The following is a 24,333-nucleotide window of genomic DNA, read 5'->3' as shown; positions in this document are numbered from 1 at the left end:
AACGATGGGGCGCAATTCCTCCCACTGACACCAACGATGGGGCGCTATTCCTCCCACTGACACCAACGATGGGGCACAATTCCTGCCACTGATACCAATGATGGGGCGCTATTCCTCCCACTGACACCAATGATGGGGCGCTATTCCTCCCACTGATACCAATGATGGGGCACTAGTCCTCCCACTGATACCAATGATGGGGTGCTATTCCTCCCACTGATACCAATGATGGGCCACTATTCCTCCCACTGACACCAATGATGAAGCACTATTCCTCCCACTGACACCAATGATGGGACACTATTCCTCCCACTGACACTAATGATGGGACACTATTCCTCCCACTGACACCAATGATGGGGCACGATTCTTCCCACTGACACCAATGATGGGGCACTATTCCTCCCACTGACTAATGATGGGGCACTATTCCTCACACACTGACACTAATGATGGGGAACCATCATTGGTGTCAGTGGGAGGAATAGTGTCCCATCACTGGTATCAGTGGGAGGAATAGTGCCCCATCATTGGTGTCAGTGGATGAAATAGTGCCCCATCATTGGTGTCAGTGGATGAAATAGTGCCCCATCATTGGTGTCAGTGGGAGTAGTGCCTCATCGTTGGTGTCAGTGGGAGGAATAGCACCCCATCATTGGAATACCATACTGAAATAGCATATCATATTGAAATCAAATCTGATGTGTTTTCATTTTTATTTGGTGTGCATTGGAAGAGGGGTAGTCTTATACAGCGAGTATAGCTCAAACCTTATATTTTAACAGGAAAAGTAGGGGGTCGTCTTATACGCCCAGTCGTCTTATATGCCGGAAAATACGGTAATTTCTTATTTTAGAATAACACAAAAAAGTATACATTTATGCAATAAAAATCCTAGAAAGTTGTACATGCTTCACACATTATAGGGAACCAGTCATGAGATCAATGCAGGTGCTGTTATTCCAAACCTTATTTTTTTTTTTTTAAATGATAGTTTCCGTTCTGTCATTCTGACCCTCGGGTTCTGATAGTTTAAAAGAGAATGCCAGGTTTGCTTTCACACTAAAGTAGTATTAAATTGTCAATATTTTAGCTTAACACATTGAGCACACTTATTGCTTAGTCTGTGTGAAAGTTAGAGAGAGTCTACAAACTATGCAATCCTGATGTTCTGACTGCCTATCTTATTTCTTTAGGTCCCAATATGCTAGGACAAAAAGAATACTCCCAAACAACCCCTTTTAAACCATTTGCCCTCCAGAGGATTTACCCCCCCCCCCCCCCCGACCAGGCCATTTTTTGTGATACGGCGCTGCATTACTTCAACTGTCAATTGCGCAGTCATGCAACACTGTACATCAGGGGTTCTTAAACTATGGCCTGCGCGCTGCATACGGCCCACCAAAGCCATTTATTAGGCCCACCAAAAAGAAAAAAAAAATCAGGAATAAAAAAAGGACCGGCAAATAGCTAGGCTGCTCACTGGGTCCTCGGCTGTGAGGAGCCAGCGAGCAGCAGCCTGGAAGTCCCTGATTTCACCTGCTGCAGTCAGAGGAGCAACAGGAGAGGATGAGAGCACACCAGGCACAGTGCACTGCGGCGTCCAGTGCGTTACAGTGTACAGTGCATTGCGGTGCCAAGTGCGTTACAGAGTACAGTGCATTGTGCTGTCCAGTGCGTTACAGAGTGCAGTGGATTGCGATCCAGTGCGTTACAGTGTATAGTGCATTTTAAATATTGTATTGTTTTTTCCTGTTTTTTTTTTTTTGCACTACAAATAAGATGTGTAGTATGCATAGGAATTTGTTCATATTTTTTTTCAAACTATTGTCCGGCCCCCCAACAGTGTGAAGGTCCGTGAACTGGCCCCCTGTTTAAAAAGTTTGAGGACCTCTGCTGTACATAAATGAAATTTATGTCCTTTTTTCCCCACTAATAGAGCTTTCTTTCGGTGATATTTGATCACCTCTGCGGGTTTTTATGAATAAAAAAAGACCAACATTTTTTTTTTTTACTTTTTGCTATAAAACATATCCAGTACAAAAACGTTTTTAAAAAAATCTAATTTTTTCATAAATTTAGGCCAGAATGTATTCTGCTACATGTCTTTGCTGAAAAAAAATCCCAATACATGCAAATTAATTGGTTTTCGTGAAATTTATAGCATCTGCAAATGGCAGTATATATACTGGAATTATTTTTTTTACTAGTAATGGCGGCAATCAGCGACTTATAGGGGGATTGCAGCGGGCATTCTGACACTGGGGGGAACTAACTGCGACTGACATCCCAATGACATTAATACAGTGATCAGTGCTAATAAAAAGCACTGAAACTGTACTAATGACACTGGGCAAAAAGGGGTTAACATCTGGGGCCATCAAAGGGTTAACTGTGTGCTGTTTTACATAATGTGCTGTGTGTTTTACTAGGGAAACATTATGCTGTGTATTTCTCTGCTTTGACGAGGACTGTGCTGACTGTTCTCTCAGCAAAAAATCATCTACTGTAGGTATCTACTATTGCAATGTATTGTGAGGGTAACAAGGCTAGCACTAGAGATAGAACCTTGGTTAACACTTGGGGTGTGGAAGCCAGACCAAAAGGAAAGGCAACAAACTGTTAGTGTTGTGTGACAAATATGAAAGGGAAGGGTTGATATACTGGAAAGATGGAGAAATGCAAATATACATCACTGATGTCTACATGGGCCATACAGTCTCTTAGATGGAGGGAGGTAATGACCAATCTGTAGGATTCTATACAAAAATCTTGCACACAATTTAAGACAGAGTGCTTTCAGATCCAGGACAGGGTGGATGCATGGAAGCATGGAGATATTTTTTGCTTTTTTGGGGATGTTGGATGTTTTTTAAAACAGGAAGCAGGGAAGAGGCAGACATTGAAACTCTAGCTTGTATCCCCTGGATACCACATCTTGTACCCAAACATCGGAAATGCTGTTGGTTCAGTTGTCTGCAAAGAATAATACATGCCCCACATATTGCAAAGTGAAGGAATCTTCTCACTGTGAGAAGCGCCCCTCCCAGATAGTGTCAGTTTGTTTGCTAGTACACTAGTAAATCACATTTAACCCCTTAATTGCCCCCCCCCCACCTCATATTTAACGCCTTCACTGCCCTGTCACCAGTGTCATTAGTACAGTATACAGATTTTTTGCTGTATTAGTGCCACCGGCGACTTCAGATAGCGCTAGTGTCAGCTAGCACTCTCCCAGATAGCATCAGATTGCCCGTTAGTACACCAGTAATAACAGTTAACCCCTTGATTGCTAGGAATACACTTACTTACACAATAAACCACCATTGCTAGTATAGTGTCTGAGCAGATCAATATCTTTGATCAGATCAGAACTATACCAGCGTTCACATTAGTACAGCGTCCCCAAAAAAGCAGTGTTAGTGGGATCAGCCCCAACACCTGCGTTTAGCTCCTACATTGACCACCTCCCCTTCTCCCTCAGCAAGTGGAGTGTCAGTAGATCACTGTCACTTGGTAAATTGCACACAAAACCGCAGTGTTCACAGAATCAGGCCTGATCTCTGTCATTACTTCTCTGCAAATTTTTTTGTAGCAGTTCAAGCAGTCCCTGACAGCCAGGCGCTCTATTTCCCATGAGTCGCACTAGCTACTTATAAATTTAATGGCCAAAATGTAAAACTAAAGGTACACTAGTGAAGAGGCCTACAGGATTCTGAGTATGTCAGGTGAGAGCGAAGGGGAAGACTCACTGACAGAATCAGCCTCAGAATGCGAACCTGTATACAGCAGCGGCACCCTGACAGATAGCTCAGGCAATGAAGAAGAGGTCCCTGCTAAGATTAGGCATACCCGACCCCATTCCAGGTTGCTGAGATTTTATAAATGCATGATGACACTCATATGCAGCAGAGTGCCAGTACTAGTGCCGCTCTACCTTTTGGTGAACTGGGGAGTGTCACAATCATGCCTACAGGGAGAGGTGCGGTTCTATATTTTGCTCCGAATTTCTGCATGGTGGTATTTCTCTTAAACGAATATGCAGTCACCTGAGAGGAGGAGGTGTAGTATTGTGCATATAAGAGCCAGGCACAGGTTCTCCCTGTAGGAAGAGGGCTTCATGTATGTTCTCATTCCCCCTCCCTCAGGAATGCAAGCAGCATATGATGCTGAGCCCTGCCTAACAATTCCTCTGCCAAATAAGGTAGGGAAGCTACTAGTTGATGTTGTGTAGAAAAAGAAGCTGTTAGTTTTTGTGAGGAGTCAAACAAGTGAGGACCGTCTTCAATATAACATCTATCGGACAAAAAGCAAAGGAGAATCTCGTGGCAACAACGAAACCCAATGCGAGACCAGAAATCCCTTTTTTAGCTTATCAGACTTGAAACTGCTTAACTCCAGGCATTTATTTGGCATGTACTTATTTACCTAAACTTCTTTCTGTTATCTGTTTGCTGTGCTCTGTATATTTATACATATATACAGTTGTGGTCAAAATAATAGCAGTCAGACATCACTAACTGGATCAATCACTGTTTTTGGTAGAAATGATATTTCTACATGGCAAACAATTTACTAGCAGGTGTAGTAGCGTAATAAAAAACCAACAGACCCAACAGTCATGACATGCATGCTGCTGAGTCTGTGTAATTGAATCACTAATTGAAAGGGGCATGTTCAAAATAATAGCAGTGTGGAGTTCTATTAGTGAGGTCATTCATTCTTTGAAAAACAGGTGGCAATTATTGCCCTTATTTAAGGAAGGAAGGCAGCAAATGTTGTACATGCTGGTTACAGTGCATTTCTCTCTGAAATTCTGAGGAAAATGGGTCGTTCCAGACAGCGTACCTTGATTAAAAAGTTGATTGGAGAGGGGAAAACATATAAAGAAGTGCAGAAAATGATAGGCTGCTCAGCTAAAATGATCGCAAATGCTTTAAAATGGCAACCAAAACCTGAAAGACGTGGAAAAAAGCGAAAAGCTACCATTCGAATGGATAGAAGAATAGCTAAAATGGCAAGGACTCAGCCAACAATTAGCTCCAGGAAGATCAAATGAGGTCTAAAGTTCCTGTGAGTACGGTTACAATTAGAAGACGCCTATGTGAAGCCAAGCTATCTGCAAGAAGCCCCCGCAAAGTCCCACTGTTGAAAAAAAGATGTGCTGAAGAGGTTACAATTTGCCAAAGAGCACATTGACTGGCCTAAAGAGAAAGGGCGCAACATTTTGTGGACTGATGGAAGTAAGATTGTTCTTTTAGTTCTTCTAGTGGCCGGAGACAGTTTGTCAGACGACCCCCACACACTGAATTCAAGCCACAGTACACTGTGAAGACAGTGAAGCATGGTTGCTCAAGCATCATGATATGGGGATGTTTCTCATACTACGGTGTTGGGCCGATTTATCGCATACCAGGGATCATGGATCAGTTTGAATACATCAGAATACTTGAAGAGGTCATGCTGCTTTATGCTGAAGAAGAAATGCCCTTGAAATGGGTGTTCCAACAAGACAACAACCCCATACACACTAGTAAATGTGCAACATCTTGGTTCCAGACCAACAAGATTGACGTTATGGAGTGGCCAGCCCAATCCCCGGACTTTAATCCAATAGAAAACCTGTGGGGTAACATCAAAAATGCAGTTTCTGAGGCAAAACCAAGAAATAGAGTAGAACTGTGGAATGTAGTCCAATCATCCTGGGCTGGAATACCTGGTCACAGGTGCCAGAAGTTGGTAGACTCCATGCAACACAGATGTACAGCAGTTCTCAGAAACAGTGCTTATATAATAAAATATTAATTAAGTGATTCAAAGGAAAGCAAAATCTTCAAACATTTTTCAGTTTATATAGTGAATGTTTGAGTTTGTAAAGAAGAATACAAACACTGCTATTTTTTTGAACAGTCTAATATTCACTTTTCTTCAATTTATTTAGAGGAACAACACAAATTTGATATATTTTTCTTCATGTTTTGATTTGAAATAGAATGTGTAGTGTTCCCAATGCATTTGTGTGTATGGAAATAAAAGCTATTAGAAGGATTTTGAGCTTTATTCACTTTTTTCAACACACTGCTATTATTTTGAACACAACTGTATATTGGTTACATCTTTATATTCATACTGCACCCTTTTAACCTTGTGGTAATAAATCGTACTTTCTGAAAGTGTTGAATTGTTTCTCTAGCTCTTAACCTCTTGCCGTCCGCCTGCTGTTTATAAACGGCAGGGCGGTGGCAGTCCAAGGTCGGGTTGCCGTTCCTAAACGGCACCCGCCTTTTCTAGCTGTGCGCGCTCCCTAGGAGCGCGCACCACCGCGATCCGGTGTCCGCTGTGTCCTCCGGACACAGTGAAACACCGATCGTCGGACGGGACCTCTGTACGAGGTCCCGGTCATGTGATCACTGATTGGCGAATCAGTGATCACATGCAAAGTAGTAAACAAGATGTCACTTGTGACATCATTGCTTACTACGTGTGAAATCTGTGAATGATCACAGAGGTCACATGGTACAAGGCTATTCACAACAGCCTTGTACCATGTGACAAGCTGTGACCAATCACAGCTCACTCAGTATTTCTCAATGACTGCAAGAATGCAGACAGAGAGAAGGAGAAATGATTGCTTTTACATCCTATATGGGTGTAAAAGCAATCAGTGTAAAAAAAAAAAAAAAAATCTTCATCACCCCCCACAAGTAGTACAGTGTCACCATGGTGACACTGTACTGCTAGGGTGACAGTATGTAAAAATAAAAAATAAAAATAAAAAATAATATAAAAAAAAATAAAATAAAAATGTAAAAAAAAATGTTTAAAAATTATAATGTTTGGTTATAAACTAATTTTGATTTTTTTTTTTTACTAAAAAAATAACGGAATAAATTTTGGCCAAGATTTAGGATGAAATATTATTTATTTGCAAAATTTTATTAAAAAAAACACTTTTTTTCAAAATTTTTGGACTTTTTCATTTACATAGTAAAAAAAATAAAAATCCCAGCGGTGAATAAATACCACCAAAATAAAGCTTTATCTGTCTCAAAAAAATGGTAAAAAATTCATATGGGTACAGTATTGCATGACCGCGCAATTGTCATTCAAAGTGTGATAGCGCTGAAAGCTGAAAATTGCCCTGGACAGGAAGGGGGTAAAAGTGTCCGGACAGGAAGTGGTTAACCTCCTCGGCTGTATGATTCTTTCCGATTTTTTGTGCTGAAAGCGGTACCATTTTTTTGCATGGAAATATGTAGTTTTTTATTGTAGGCTGTAATTTTTAGGAATAACTTACTGAAATCTGTACGAACAAGAGTCTAGTAAACATTTCGGATATGATAAAACTTGAAACACGAAATCATAAATTATAATTTAATAATCATAAAAAATAATAATATAATAATAATACATTTAATTCAATAATATAATCAAACCAAAAACACTGAAATTTGAAATACAGAGGCAGATTCGCACATCGCTGAACAAAGTCGCAAAATCGTTTTCAGTGTCTGATGACGAATTTCCCCACGAATCATTATCACTCAATTCTGCAAGTGGTTCTGATTTACTATCGCTGTTCTCTAGCTGGTCTAAAACCGCTTTTGACGTAAAGGGACGCTTTTTGGATGCCATGGACTTTTCTAAGTTTCCAGGCAGAAAGAACAGTCAAAATGCAGGCAGGGCACAGGACAAAGCAGTAGGGACAAAATATATGTGAAATGCATTGAAAAAGCAATGACACCAAAAATGACTTTTTTAAAATTTCAAATTTGCCACCGGTTCCGGCGCCCGTACGTCCCGACGTCACAGGGACCGGAACACGGAAGCCGGATGCCGGCATCGGATGGAGGAGATGGCCGGGGATGCTGCAGGGGACACATCGCGGGAGCGAAGGACAAGGTAAGTGCTGCAGGGACCCCCTGAGCAACGCCGCATGCTACACTCGGGCTTACCGCTCTTGGTACTCAAATTTTACCCCGAGCTACACTCGGGAAAACCGCTAAGGAGGTTAATTGCAATTTACGAATCCCTGCCGCTGAAGAAAGCTACTATGAGTATTTAACCCTCTGTATAACCGGTCTGTAGAGATAGCGGGATATTGACGGTTAACCAATCATCCTAGTGTATTGCGGAGTTTCCTCTTTCTATGTATAAAAAGGAAGTGGTGGCAGTGTGAAGGGTTAATTGCGTAATTAACCTGACCCAGTAGCAATCGCATTCAGGCTGCAGGTTCGTTGATCGTGGTCCAATTAGCTGGAACATCGGTTTTAGATTGGCTAGTCCTTCGGTCACGAGTTTGGTGAGAAGGGCTGGGGTCTGACGCCGCGCCCGTTACAGGGAGCACCAGCGGCCAAGTACATCCTGGTCTTTTTCATACCAACACTGCAGTATCACTTGGCGAGGCGAGTCCCATAAGTGCAGTACAAGCTGGTGTGGTGGCGTGCACAAGTAGTGTCCCACAGCCACCAAGAATTCACACACAGGCCCATAGAGCCCATAGTGTCCTTCTGGACGTGCTTGCAAATCTGGAATGGCAACCCACAAATTCTGCAGCACCCATACTTCCCCCATTCATTGCCCAACCCGGAATTCAGGTGGAAACAGCAAATTTAAATACTCCCCTTAATTTTATGGAGCTGTTTTTCACAGAAGATCTGTATGCATTGATTGTGGATCAAAGCAATTTATATGCACAACAGTTTATCGCCGCCAACCAAATTCAAATCTTGCCAGACCATTCGCATGGAAACCCATTACGGTTTACGAATTTAAAGTTTTTTACCCTCAACATGGGCACTACTAGATGGGCACTACTAGAAAAAGTCAATTTCGGTTGTATTGGTCCACAGACCCAATTCATCATATGCCCATGTTCTCTGCTGCCATGGCCAGAAACAGATATAATATAATGCATTTTATGCTTTTCAGAGATAACACACTCAGTCGTCCTTGGGGTGACCCTAAATTTGACCGGCTCCACAAAACTCAGCCCCTCGCAAATCACCTTAACCAGAAATTTGCATATGTCTATGCTCCCTCCTTAATTTTTCTGGCTGCCTTGCATTCAAACAATTTATCCCCAGCAAACGTGCCAGATATGGGGTCAAGGGGTAACAGGCTATACATATAAATATGATAAAAGGAATAAGCGAGCGCTACAAACACAAAGCTGCTGAAAAGGTAACCATAAAAATTCCTGAGAATAAATAATCATAAAATAGGGTGCAGCGCTAGTAATTTATAAATATAAATCTATATAAAATTGCTCAAACAGATAAAAAATGATCATTCAGCTCCTAATCTTATAATAGTGCTGATAGTGCAACAAATCCACAATAGTGACTCAGTGTTTAAACATATGCAAATAGATAAATAAATATAAAGTGCAGACCACGTTTAAGTGGTTCAAGTGATAAGTGAAAGTCCAACAAATTGAACGTGGTGATCAGGAAGGCTCTCAAATAGGTATTCCTCTTTTGTATCAATCCAAAAGTGGTAGATGGTGTGACTGATAATAGGTAAATTGCGCACTCACCAGATGCGCGATTTAAACACGCATTTGAGATATTACGGTCTCATCAGGTCAGCCAGATCATCCACCATGGTGATAGCCAGAATCCTGTCCCCTTCAGGGTCCTCCAGTAAGTGTCAACAAAACGTCAGGTTTCCTCTATGATAGGCTCTGTGAATGTTTAGACTCACATGGAGCCCAAAAAAAGGATGCCACATAGTGTAATACTGTATAACCAGAGGATGTTTATTCCCAAAAACAGGATACAAGCACAAAATAAACAAAAAGGACTGACCATGTGTGTCCAAGATGGCCGCCAGTGGCAGCGTGATGTCATGGAGCTGTAGCTCCTCCCTGACGTGTTTCATGCTCTAGCACTTAGTCATAGGGGGTATGCATACAGGGCCTGATGTCCAAATGACACTATTTATTGTAAAAAAAAAATATATATATAAGTTACGGATTTATGAGGGAAAAGATAGTCACATGAAGCCCCTCGGATACCCTGACTACATGGGAAGCAGTGGCAAGATAGTTTGGGACTTGGTGTCACCCTTTTTCCATATGGGGTACCACTTATATGTGGACAATTTTTATTCAAGCGTGCCACTATTTAGACATTTGAACAATTGTAGAATTGGCGTATGTGGCACTGTGCGACCTAATCGCCGTGGCTTCCCCCAACGGCTTGTAAGTACCCATCTTAGAAAGGGGGAAAAAGCCTGCTTGAGAAATGAGGAATTGCTTGCAGTGATGTAGAAGGACAAACGGGATGTTTTCGTCCAGTCTTCCATTCACACAGACATGGCCATTCAAATTACCACAGCAGCTGGTGTTGTTGAGAAGCCCCACTGTGTCCATGATTATTATCTTAACATGGGAGGGGTGGACTTCCAACAACCAGATGATGAAGCCATACTTAGTTTCCCAAAAAGCCAGACACTGGTACAAAACAAGTGTCTGTTTATTTATTTCAAATGGCTCTATATAATGCTTTTGTGCTTTACAAAGCAACTGGACTTAATGGATCCTTCCTAAAATTCCAGGAAGAGATCATCACAGCTGTTTTGTATCCAGAAGGTGGTTTGGCCCAAACCCCCAACCCAGATGCCATTAGCCGGCTGCATGAGAGGCATTTTCCCGATGCTATTCCTGGTACCCCAACCCAAAGGAACCCCAAAAAAAGATGTTGTGTCTGTAGCAGACATGGAATTAGGTGTGACTGTTGCTTTTTTTGTCCCTCCTGTCCTGGCCAACCTGGCCTCTGCATCAAGGACTGCTTCCATCGCTACCATACACTAGTGGAGTATTAGTATAGACTACAGCATGCCACAGTTCACGGCACATATTTACACAGGGTCTCGAAAGATGTTAGGTAGTCAGGAAACTGGCTATCACATTTGGAGAGACCCTGCAATCTGTTTTCAAAAGTTAAAGTTTAAAAAAAAAAAGTAAAAAATAAAAAAATAAAAAAAATAAAAGTACAAATTCAAAAAAAAATTTAAAATTTTAAAAATAAAAAAATAGTTGTAGTTTTTTTTGTTGTTGTCATTGTTACTGTTCTACTGTTACACTTTTACTGTTGTATTGTTACGGTTTTTTTGTTAACCATTGGGGTTTTCTTCACAGGAATGCTTTAAACTGCAGCACGGACCTGTTTATTCTGACAGCAACAGGAACTTGCTCTCAGAATATACAAAAGTAGGTCTGGGCAGCGCTGTTGGATGAGATTTTTCATCCGCAGTTAAAAAAGAGCACATATGCCAAAGCATGGGGGCCTGGGGTGGCCAGGGGGTGGATGGTCCCTATGCTTCGGCATATATATTTTATAATATTTGTTGGCACATTTCATGTGTGCCCACCATTAGAAGTGGGTGGATGCAGGGATTCTAATGGTGGGCATACCACACACTTTTTCTGGCAGAGATATTTCAATAAAAAAGTTGTTTTATTGAGTTACTTTTTTTTGTTAACCATTGCTGTTTTATTTGCAGGAATGTCATTCAACTGCAGCGCCGACTTGTTTATTCTGACATCAACAGGGTCTTGCTCTCAGAATATACATAAGTATGTGTGTGCAGTGCTGTTGGATGAGATTTTTCAGATGCAGTTAAAAAAAAGAGTATATATGCTAAAACATGGGGGCCTGGGGTGGCAAGTGGCCCCTATGCTTTGGCATATATATTTTATAATATTTGTTGGCATATTTCATGTGTGCCCACCATTAGAAGTGGGTGAATGCAGGGAGGTATTCTAATGGTGGGCATACCACACACTTTCTGGCAGAGATTTCTTCTCTTTTTTTCATTAAGCCCACAGGCTGCATAAAAAAAAAAAAAAAAAAAAGAACATAGCATATACACCCAAGAAGGACCAGCGACATACTGGTAAATCACTGGACTTTGAGTGGTTATTCCAGGATGATGCCAACAGCTACAGGCATCATCCTGGTATCGATGTTTTCAGCCGGCGATGGGCTTTCATGTAAAAGCAATCCTAGTGGCTAATTAGCTGCAGGATTGCTTTTACAAACAGTGGGAAAAGATGCCCCCTCCCCCGCTGGCCTTCTCATGCAGTCCCGTGCCATCGGGGGAACCTGAGAATGCAGCCGGTGTTTCTGCCAGCTGACCATAGAGCTGATTGGAGACCAGAATGGTGCCAATCATCTCTATAGTCTAAGAAAGTGGAGGCTACGGGCGTTTCATCACTTCAGTTTCGCAGGATATAAACAGTGCCATTTGTAAATTGGGAAAGCATCTGATCACACCGATCATGGTGAGATTAGATAATGTAAGGACAGAGGAGATATCTAGAGTCTGATAGATTTCCCCAAATTTCTAAAAAAAAGAATATATGACAATGCCCAATGAAGTTATAGGGGATATTTGAATTCCCTGTGATAGCATTAAAAGTGATAATTATTTTTACACTGTTCTTTTAATTTTTTTTAACAAAATCAAAATAATTAAAAAAAAAAAGTACCATCGCCCCCACCTACATGCACAAGAGTTGACCCTGTGCCAGTATGTAAACAGCAGTTGCACCATGCATGTAAGATACTGCCACGAATGTCAGATCAAGGGCAGTAATTCTAGCACTAGACCTCCTCTGTAAATCTAAAATGGTAGCTTGTAAAGGCTTTTAAAGCGTTGCCTGTGGATATTAAAAATGTACGCAGTTTGTCGCCATTGCACGGGGCATTTTAAAGTATGTCATGTTTGGTATCTATTTACTCAGCATATCATCTTTTATGAGTTACCAAATAATTTGTCAATATATTGTGTTTTTGTAAATTAAAATTAAATTTTTTTTTAAATTTGCATTTGAAAAAGCGCTGCCGGGTACTATGTGACATAAAAAACTGCAGCACCCACCATTTTTCACTAGGGTGTCTGCTTTAAAAAAAATATATAAGGTTTGGGGGTTCAAAGTAATTTCCTAGCAAAAATACTGATTTTTTTAATGTCAACAAAAAGTGTCGGAAAAAGGCTTGGTCTTCAGATGGTTAGAAGAGTGAGTGGTGTGTGGCATAAACTTTTAATGCTGGGCAAAATTGTCACTTAAATAATTTATTGCTCACACATGCTACAAAACATATCTTTTCTTTTTTTATATTTCAAAACCTTGTGAGAAAAAATGAGATCTGCAAAATGCTCACCATGCCTCTTTTTAAATTCCTTGGTGTGTTTACTTTCCAAAAAGGGATAATTATGGGGGTTAGGTGCTATCCTGGCATTTCAGGGCCTCCAAAACTGTGATAGGTAGTGAAGAAGTGAAATGAGGAAATTACACACCTTCAGGCTTTCAAAGCGGTCATTGGATTTCAGGCTCCTGTATGTGGCTAGGCTCCCAAAAAGTCTCACACATGTGGTATCCCCATACTTGGTAGAAGTAGCAGAAGGTATTTTGGGGTGTAATTCCAAATATACCCATGGCTTGTGTGAGCAATATATCATTTAAGTGACAACTTTGTGTAAAAAAAGAAAACTTTTTTTGTCATTTTCCAAAAACTTGGGGAAACAAATTAATCTTCCATGGACTCAATATGCCTCTCAGCAGATAGCCTAGGGTGTCTACTTTCCAAAAAGGGGTCATTTGTACTGTCCTGGTATTTTAGCACCTCAAGAAATGTGATAGGCAATCAGAAAGTAAAAGCTGTGTAAATTCTATTATCTATACCATAGTTTGTAGACGCTATAACTTTCACACAAAGCAATCAATATACACTTGTTGGGATTTTGTTTAACAAAAAACATGTAGCAGAACACATTTTGGCCTAAATTTATGACAAAATTTGAGTTTTTTGGATATTTTTTATAACAGAAATGAGAAAATATTGTTTTTTTTTCAAAATTTTTTTTTTGTTTGTTTATAGCGCAGAAAATAAAAACCGCACAGGTGATCAAATACCACCAAAAGAAAGCTTTATTTGTGTGAAAAACTACCGCAGCGCTGTACAGCAAAAAATGGCGTAACTTGCAGTATCTATACCATAGTTTGTAGATGCTATAACTTTCACACAAAACAATCAATATACGCTTATTGGGGTTGTTTTTTTTTACCAAAAACATGTAGCAGAATACATTTTGTCCTAAATTTATGACTAACCAGTGGTAACACACTACGCAGACAAGGATTGAAATCCTGCAGTGCCCGCAAGGTCCCTCTGCTCAAGAAAGCACATGTCCAGGCCTGTCTGAAGTTTGCCACTGAACATCTGAGTGATGTAGAGGACGACTGGTTGAAAGTGTTGTGGTCAGATGAGACCAAAATCGGGCTCTTTCTGCTAAAGGGAACAGGACAACTGCACCGCATCAAAGGGACAATGGACGGGGCAATGTACCATCAAATCTTGGGTGAGAACCTTCTTCCCTCAGCCACAGCATTGAAAATGGGTTGTGGATGGGTGTTCCAGCATGACAATGACCCAAAACACATGGCCAAGGCAACAAAGGAGTGGCTCAAGAAGAAGCACATTAAGGTCCTGGAGTAGCCAAGCCAGTCTCCAGACCTTAATCCAATTGAAAATTTGTGGAGGGAGCTGAAAGTTCGAGTTGCCAAACGTCAGCCACCAAACCTTAAAGACTTGGAGAGGATCTGCCAAGAGGAGTGGGCCAAAATCCCTCCTGAGATGTGTGCAAACCTGGTGGTCTACTACAGGAAACGTCTGACCTCTGTGATTGGCAACAAGGGATTTGCCACCAAGTACTAAGTCATGTTTTGTGAAGGGGATCAATTAATTATTTCCCTCATGAACATGCAAACAAGTGCATAACTTGTTAGACATGCATTTCTTTTGAATTTTTTGTTGCCATTCTGTCTCTCAGTGTTACAATACACCTACCATTCGATTTTTAGACTGATCATTTCTTTGTGAGTGGGCAAACATTCAACATTTGTAGGGGATCAAATACTTTTTTCCATCACTGTATATGCACGTTTTAGAAGTATTTCATTTGATTCATTCATTACTTCAGCGCTGCACCTTTTATATTTCATACATTATCATCTTTAGCGTACCTTTCACACTGTAGTCCCCCTACATCACAGTCCCCTCTTTAAAGAAGTCCCAAAGTGTCCTCAGGTCCCCATCACATCACTGCTCTCCTCTACATCACAGCGCCCCTTAACACAACACAGTGCCCCTTAACACAACACAGTGCCCTTAACACAAAACATAGAGAACTGGAAAAAAAGGCGCTGTGGAAAATGCTCTCAGACAAGCACCTTAGTGGAGGTGCATCTTTATTGGGTGAGATAAAGTAGCAAGTATAATAAAATTAACCAGCCTGAAGTGGACAGTGTGATTCCGCTCTGAGGGGAGCTGAGATCAAAGAATGCTCCTGTCGGCTTCAAATCACGTGGTGTCAGCGTACCAGCGTCCTGGGTGGTGTCACCATGGCAAACGAAGGCAGTGTCCGGCGTTGGCTTCAGCTGGGAGCATATGTGGGGTTACCAAAACGACATGTTTCGCGCAGTTGCGCAGTTGACAAAGCGCAACTGCGCGAAACATGTCGTTTTGGTAACCCCACATATGCTCCCAGCTGAAGCCAACGCCGGACACTGCCTTCGTTTGCCATGGTGACACCACCCAGGACGCTGGTACGCTGACACCACGTGATTTGAAGCCGACAGGAGCATTCTTTGATCTCAGCTCCCCTCAGAGCGGACGGGCCGTCCATTGGAATCACACTGTCCACTTCAGGCTGGTTAATTTTATTATACTTGCTACTTTATCTCACCCAATAAAGATGCACCTCCACTAAGGTGCTTGTCTGAGAGCATTTTCCACAGCGCCTTTTTTTTCAGTTCTCTTCATCATGCATATGATTAACAAGGCAGCAGTGGTGAGCTCATGATTAACTGTTCACATGTTTCCACCTGGAGTGGCCTCTCTGCGCTCATTTGTATGAGTTTTCCTAACACAAAACATAGCACCCCTTATCACAACACAGCGCCCCTAACACAACACAGTGCCCCTAACACAACATAGCACTCCTTAACACAACACAACGCCCCTTTTAATGCAATCCTTCCCCTGCACAGTCCCATGGTACCTTAGACAGAGCAGAGGCTCTAATCCTTCTGGGGTGTTCTCTCCTGGGCCTCCAGCCCGCCACAGATGTCATCCTCATAGTGGGCGGGGGTGGGAGGAGCTGCAGATTGGGACTGAGGGGCGGGAGCTGCCCAAATTATTATGTGAGTGATTGCCTGGCTTGCTAATATGAAAAGACTCCCACTTTCTGTCTTGAGCTGCAGAGGGCGGAAGTCTTTACATATTAACAAGCTGAGTAATCACCAGCTCCCATCCCTCAGTCCTGATCTGCAGCTCCTCACACCCTGCCTACTGTGAGGATGACATCGGTGGCTGAGTGAGAGGAGTGGAAAAGGATACCCAGCTGTGGCAGTGGCATGGCTGCTGTCCAGACAGGACTGTTCCTCGCTTCGGTGGCAGACCGCAGTCCGCCATTTAGTGACCACTGAGTTAGTGCAATGCAGCAGACATAAGCTACAAAACACTCCATAACTGACTGATCAGTAAGGAGGACATTTGTTTTCTTAGAGATTTCCCTAGATCAGGCCCCCCAGGGTCTGGCAATTTGAAATGACAGCGATAGTAGGTTGCAAGGCAGGGCCTGCTAAGATAAACAAGGATTTGGAAAGAGTTTAACACCTGAATGTCCTCAAAAGTCAAGATTTGTTAAGACAAAAAAAAAAATGACTGGGTCCACAACAGCAATAGTCCACTTCTAGTAAATTCTATTGGATAAGTGCTCAGTAAAGCACTTCAAAGGAACAAATAATTTGTCAGGACTAATCCAGACTCCATACAAAATAGATTTCAGTAACAAATGTATTGGATGCAGGCAGCTCCAGTTTTTAACATGTTTGCAATAAGACCAAAATGGTAAGTCCAAGAGTTATGTAGGCTGCCTTGGAACTGCCAAGTGGACCTAAGGATGCAACATACTGTGGTACAATTAGGACCAATTAAAACACACTCACAACCAGCTGCGGAAGTAGGGGAGGATATATGGTTAGAGGGAGGGCCGGGACAAAGGGTGGGCAGGAGGGGCGGCTGCCCTGGGCACTCTGGAATCATATGAGATAGAGGGGCACCAACAGGAGGTTGGGGGGGTGGGATTTGTGCTAGTAGGAGATTTGTTTTTGTTTGGGGGGTTGTGCCAGCAGGGATGTTTGGAGGTATTTGTGCTAGGAGGGGAAATTTTAGTAGCTTTCTGTTAGGATGGGGAATTTGGGAGAAACTGTACTGGGAGGGGGGGTTTGAAGTGGAAGAAGAGGATTTGTGCTCAGAAGTGAAATTTGAGAGGTATAGGATTTGTACTAGGAAGGGGGAATTTTGTTTCGGGGGGGGGGATGGACTTGTGCTAGGGACATATGGGGAATGAGGGGATGTGAGCTGGGGGGGCAACTATTTGTGCTGGGAAGGAAATTTCAGCAGGGGTTGGATTTGTACTGGGAGGGCGGGGCATTTATGCTTAGCATGCAGATTAGTTCTTGATATTTTTTGCAGGGGAGAGGGGATTTTTTTCTGTCACATAATGCTCATACATCTTGGGGGTGCAATTCGGCATGTTCGCCCTGGGTTCTAGATGATCTTGTCCCGGCACTGGTTAGAGGTAAAAGAGTTACACTTAGTCAGCAACAAAGAGAAACTGAGGTAAACCAGTGACCTTTTACAAGGAGAACAGTGGTGGGAAAATGCCTCACACTGAAAAGTCGGGAAAAGAAATGTGAGCATACAGGTAATACGGTTGTGACACACTTCCTTGGTGAAGGCCATATTTTTCAGTCTAACAGTCTCCAGGACATTACCAAGGACCAGCTGATTCAGGTATCTGCATAACAAGCCCCAGCTTAGCAACATAAACTTGATTGCATTAAAAAATAGTCCTGATAAAAGTAAAAATTTCCAGAAAATAAGGGAACACACAGTTTCCACTTACTTGTCTCATCCTTTGGGATCTCCACAGAGCTGTTGATATAGGCTGACACTTTGCTGGTTGAGAAGCTGCAGCGTTGTTTCCGACCCTGGTAGCTGTAATCTTGCTCAGTTTCCACTCCACCTAAAAACATAAAATTGGTAAGAGTCCAGCATGAAAGAAAAAAAAAAAAAAAGACCTTCATAATGAACTACCAATTTTTCAGCATGTCCAAACCTTCCTCTAGGTTTTAACAAAATCCTGCTGGTCTCAAGTTATAAAATTACTTTTTCTTTTATTCAAATCAAGGTTTACTGGGGAACAGCATTCAATTGGCAAAAAGCATTACGTTCAGATAACCATAGACGTGCATCACAAGTTCTGGTATAGTTTACAACTTTGTATGTGGGAAATATAAGATGAAGTATACTGTACATATAGTACAAATAATGGGTTCATCACTGTATAGCTATTCCAGCAAAGTTAGACATGTTGAATGGGAGACAGCCAACAGCTGCAAATAAATAAAAACCGCAAACTTTTAAAAACAAAGAGTAGCCTTCTGTCTTTACTTTTTTAAATGAACTTGACAAAACAATAAAAAAAGGATAAACATACAGTTAGGTCCATATATATTTTGACACAGGCACAATTTTCATACTTTTGGCTCTGTATGCCACCAGAATAAGTTACAATGAAACAATCCAAATTCATTTGAAGTGCAGACTTTCAAGTTTTTTTACAAGGGGTTGAACATAAATATCAAGTTGGGAAGATACTGGAGAGTTTAATAAAAAAAATATTTTAAGCAACAGACAGCATGGATTCATGAAAGACATAAGTTGTAAAACAAATCCAATTTCTTTTTATGAGGGGGTGAGCAAAACCTTGGACAGAGGGGTGGCAGTGGACGTGTTATACTTGGATTTTGCAAAAGCGTTTGAAACAGTTCCCCGCACACGGCTAATGTGTAAGGTAAAGTCTACGGGCTTGGAAAAATCCGTATGTACAATGAGGAACAGAAGTATTTGAACACTCTGCGATTTTGCAAGTTCTCCCACTTAGAAATCATGGAGGGGTCTGAAATTCACATTGTAGGTGCATTCCCACTCAGAGCCAGAATTAAAAAAAAAAATTCAGAAAATCACATTGTATGATTTTTAAATAATTTATTTGTCTTGCACTGCTGACCATAAATATTTGAACACTTGAGAAAATCAGTGTTAATATTTGGTACAGAAGCCTTTGTTTGCAATTACAGAGGTCAAACATTTCCTGTAGTTCTTGACCAGGTTTGCACACACTGCAACAGGGATTTTGGCCCACTCCTCCACACAGATCTTCTCTAGATTTGTCAGGTTACGGGGCTGTCGCTGAGCAACATGGAGTTTCAGCTCCCTCCAAAGATGTTCTATTGGATATAGGTCTGGAGACTGGCTAGGCCACTCCAAAACCTTGATATGCTTCTTACGGAGCCACTCCTTGGTTATCCTGGCTGTGTGCTTCGGGTCGTTGTCATGTTGGAAGACCCAGCCACGACCCATCTTCAATGCTCTGACTGAGGGAAGGAGGTTGTTGCTCAAAATCTCACAATAAATGGTCCCATTCATCCTCTCCTTAATACAGTGCAGTCATCCTGTCCCCTTTGCAGAAAAGCACCCCCAAAGCATGATGTTACCACCCCCATGCTTCACAGTAGGGATGGTGTTCTTGGGATGCAACTCATCCTTTTTCCTCCAAACACGATGAGTGAAGTTTAGACCAAAAAGTTCTACTTTAGTCTCATCTGACCACATGACTTTCTCCCATGCCTCCTCTGGATCATTGAGATGGTCATTGGCAAACTTCAGACAGGCCTGGACATGTGATGACTTGAGCAGGGGAACCTTCCATGCAATGCATGATTTGAAACCATGACGGCGTAGTGTTCTACCGACAGTGACCTTTGAAACTGTGGTCCCAGCTCTCTTCATGTTATTGACCACCTCCTTCCTTGTAGTTCTGGGCTGATTCCTCACCTTTCTTATCATCAGTGATACCCCACGAGGTGAGATCTTGCATGGAGCCCCAGTCCGAGGGAGACTGACAGTCGTCTTTAGCCTCTTCCATTTTCTAACAATTTCTCCAACAGTTGATCTATTTTCACCAAACTGCTTGGCAATTGCCCTGTAGCCCTTTCCAGCCTTGTGGAGGTCCACAATTTTGTCTCTGGTGTCTTTTGACAGCTCTTTGGTCTTGCCCATGGTAGTAGTTGGCGTCTGACTGACTGTGGGGTGGACAGGTGTCTTTAAAGCGCTCAGACAGGCGCTACTAAGTTAGATTAATGAGTGGAGTAGAGGTGGACTTTTTAAAGGCACAGTAACAGGTCTTTGAGAGGCAGAATTCTTGCTGTTTCTTAGGTGTCCAAATACTTATGTTCAGCAGTGCAAGACAAATAAATTCTTTAAAAATCATAAAATGTGATTTCCTGATTTTTTTTTTAAATTCGGTCTCTCAGAGTGGGAGTGCACCTACAATGTGAATTTCAGACCCCTCCATGATTTCTAAGTGGGAGAACTTGCAAAATTGCAGGGTGTTCAAATACTTCTGTTCCTCACTGTAGATGGATAGAAAACTGGCTAAAAGATCATTATCAAAGATAAGTGGTTAATGATTCGTATTCTGAATGGTCTAGGGTTGTCAGTGGTGTACCCCAAGCTTGAGTGTTGGGACCCTTACTTTTTAATATATTTATAAACGATATAGGGTCTGGGATTAAAAATACCATTTCAGTCTTTGCAGTCCTTACAGGATGTCTTCAACTTAGAAGCCGATCTCAATGCTCTGTTTAATTGGGCAGCTATGTGGCAAATGAGGTTTAATGTTGATAAATGTAAGGTTATGCACTTGGGGGCTAAGAATATGCATGCACCACACATACTAGGGGGAGCACACCTGGGGGAATAAATGGTGGAGAAGGATCTGGGAGTTCTGGTAGATCACAAGCTTAATAATGGCATGCAATGTCAAGCTGCGGTTTCTAAAGCGAGCAAAATCCTCTCTTGTATTAAAAGAGGTACTGTATAGACTCCAGAGAGAGAGATATGATTTTACCCCTGTACAAATCATTAGTAAGACCTCGTCTGGAATATTCAGTTCAGTTTTGGGCACCAATTCACAAAAAAGAACATTGAGGAACTGGAGAAAGTACAGAGAAGGGCAACCAAACTGATAAGAGGCATGGAGGAGCTCAGCTATGAGGAAAGATTAGAGGAACTGAATTTATTATCTCTTGAGAAGAGGAGATTAAGGGGGGATATGATCAACATGGATAAATACATCAGTGATTCATATAGTGAACTCAGTGTAGAGCTATTCACCCTGAGGTCAATTCCAAACACGGAAAGGTTTCTTCACAGTGAGAGCTGTGAAAATGTGGAATAGACTCCCTCAAGAGATGGTTCTGGTCAGCTCAGTGGATTGCTTTAAAAAAAGCCTAGATTCTTTGTTGGATACACAGAATATAACTGGATATTAACATTTATAGGTAAAGTTGATCCAGGGAATATCCAATTGCCTCTCGGGGGATCAGGAATGATTTTTTTTCCCTGCAGGAGCAAATTGGATCATGCTTTGCTGGGTGTTTTACCTTCCTCTGGATCAACTGTGGGTATAGGATTATAACATTTTTTTTTTTTTTAATGGTTGAACTGGATGGACTTTTGTCTTTTTTCAGCCAGACTAACTATGTAACTATGCAAGTACAAATTTTAGGAACTTCAACCATTTTTATACAGTCCCTCCATTTTCAGGGGCTCAGATGTAATTGAACAAATGAATATAATCATAAATAAAATGTTCATCTGTAATATTATGTTGAGAATCCTTTACTGGCAATGACTGCCTGAAGTCTGGAACCCATGGACATTACCAAAGACTGGGTTTCCTCCTTTATGATGCTTTTCCAGGCTCAAGTGCAGCTGTCTTCAGTTGTTCTTTGTTTGTGGGTCTTTCTGCCTTTAGTTTTGCCTTCAGCAAGTGAAATGCATGCTCAATTGGGTTGAGATCAGGTGGTTGACATTGCAGAATATTCCACTTATTTTCCTTAAAATGGATCATTTTGGATCATTGTCCATCTGTACTGTGAAATGTCGTACAATCGACTTTGCTGCATTTGGCTGAATCTGGGCTGACAGTATATCTCTGCAGAATTCATCCGGCTGCTTCTGTCTTCTGTCACAACATCAATAAAAACCAATGACCCAGTGCCACTGGAAGCCATGCATGCCCATGCCATCACACTGCCTCCGCCATGTTTTACAGATTATGTGTGCTTTGGATCATGAGCTATTCCAAGCCTTCTCCACAATTGTTTCTTCCAATCATTCTGGTACAGATTAATCTTAGTTTTATCCATCCAAAGAATGCTTTTCAGAACTGGTCTGGCTTTTTTAGATGTTTTTTGCAAAGTCTGTTATGGCTTTTCTATTCTTCAGGCTTATGAATGGTTTGTACATTGTGGTGAACCCTCTGTATTTGCTCTCGTGAAGTCTTCTCTTGATTGTAGACTTTGACAACGATACTTCCAACTCCTGGATAGTGTCCTTCACTTGTCTGGATGTTGTGAATGAGTTTTTCTTTACCATAGAGAGGATCCTGCGATCATCCACCACTTTTTATGTTGCTGAGCTCACCAGTACATTCTTCTTTCCTCAGAATGTACCAAACTGTTGATTTGGCCACTCCTAATGTTGCTGCTCTCTGATGGATTTGTTTAGTTTTTGAAGTTTTACAATGGCCTATTTCACTTGCATGGACAGCTCCTTTGAATGATATAGGTTTGCAGCAATAGATTCCAAATGCAAATACCACACTTAAAATCAACTCCAGACCTTTTACCTGCTTAATTCATGAATATATAACGAAGGAGTAGCCCACACTTGGCCATGAAACCGCTTTTGATTCAATTGTCCAATTACTTTTGGTCCCTTGAAAAAGGGGGGTGGCTATTCTTAAGAACTGTAATTCCTAAACCATTCCAATTTGGATGTGCATACCTTCAAATTAAACGCGAGAGTGTGCACTTTCAGCCCATATCCATTATAGAACTATAGCTTGAATATGTTTTGGTAAATACCTAAAAAAATAAATAAAATTGTGCCTGTGTCCAAATATATATGGACCTAACTGTATGCAGGGGTGAGGGTGGTAGGGTGAACTTGATACATTTTAAGAAGAGGATTTGTCCAGCCAGTCAGGCATCCTACATGGGCATGGACCACTTTTTTTTTTTTTTAAGGCAGAGCTGCGTAAACAAACTTTATCCAAAGTAAACTTGTAGACTATTCAAGGACTTCCACAATACCACCATCACTTTTCTAGCCTGGAATAGAACTGCAGTTAATGAAGGAAAACATAGGAGGTTGAGAAGGGGGTTAGATCATTGATTAAACCATATATACAGGGGTTGGACAAAAATAAGGACATGCTACATGCTTTGCAGGTGTGAAAGTGACATGTTTCACGTTGAAAGCAGAAGTAATGTAACATTTGTTTCTTCTGCTGTGTGATGAGACACCTAGCTAACAGGTGGGAAGCCTCACTTTCATCATTCACACTGTGCGCTGCTAGTAATATGGAGTCATGTCAGAGCTTACCGAGTATCAAAGAAGGCAAATGGTTGGTGCTCACTTAGCTGTTACCTCTGTGACAGAAGCTGCCAATTTATTTGTGGTTTCACGAGGTACAGTATCAAAGGTTATTATGGCATTTTTTATGGCATGGTTATTTACAGTTTATGTGAAAATATCATCTGATAAGCTTAAGCAAAGTCAAAATGGTCAACTGACCAAAAGAGAAAAGGAAACTGGGCAGGATTGTGACCCGGAATAAGAAAACAACTGCTGCAAAAGTGACTGCAGAGCTCAATTTTAGTCTTTCAAAGTCCATGTCCACAAAAACTGCGGATGCGCTATGAAACAGCTTTTTATTCAATTGTCCAATTACTTTTGGTCCCTTGAAAAAGGGGGGGTGGCTACTCTTAAGAGCTGTAATTCCTAAACCCTTCCTCCAATTTGAATGTCTATACCTTCAAATTAAACCTGAGAGTGTGCACATTCAGCCCATATCCATTCTATAAATATGATGTGAATGTATTGGAAAATACCTGAAAAAAAACTAAAATTGTGCCAGTGTCCAAATATATATGGACCAAACTGTATATCCCCCTTAACCAGCTGCCCTCTGCCTTATAGCAGAAGTACTGATACAGGGCAGCATGGCTGCGTAACATCACGTATATACACACGTGATTTGCATTTCCACAAAGGGGATGCGTGTGCACATGCCTTACCAGCGCCGCAATTGGCTGCTGGGGATGTCAGCCGGGACTCGGTG

General features: G+C 41.5%; 1 protein-coding gene across 4 annotated transcripts in view; it reads right to left on the bottom strand.

Moving 5' to 3' along the window:
- Positions 1–24,333, bottom strand: part of LOC149451932 (cathepsin F-like) — a 492,728-nt gene that overhangs the window by 183,550 nt on the left and 284,845 nt on the right. For all 4 annotated transcript variants that reach the window (XM_089689960.1, XM_089689959.1, XM_089689958.1 and 1 more), the window contains one exon: positions 17,983–18,102. In XM_089689960.1, coding sequence (XP_089546086.1) covers positions 17,983–18,102 — 120 coding nt within the window. The remainder of the gene's footprint in view (positions 1–17,982; positions 18,103–24,333) is intronic.

This window comes from Staurois parvus, unplaced genomic scaffold (genome assembly GCF_062004578.1).
Source record: "Staurois parvus isolate SC_StPar_1 unplaced genomic scaffold, SC_StPar_1.0 ptg000505l, whole genome shotgun sequence".
Taxonomy (NCBI): Eukaryota; Metazoa; Chordata; class Amphibia; order Anura; family Ranidae; genus Staurois; species Staurois parvus.
The sequence above is the reverse complement of the archived record's forward strand: the minus strand, read 5'-3'. Positions and strand labels throughout refer to the sequence as shown.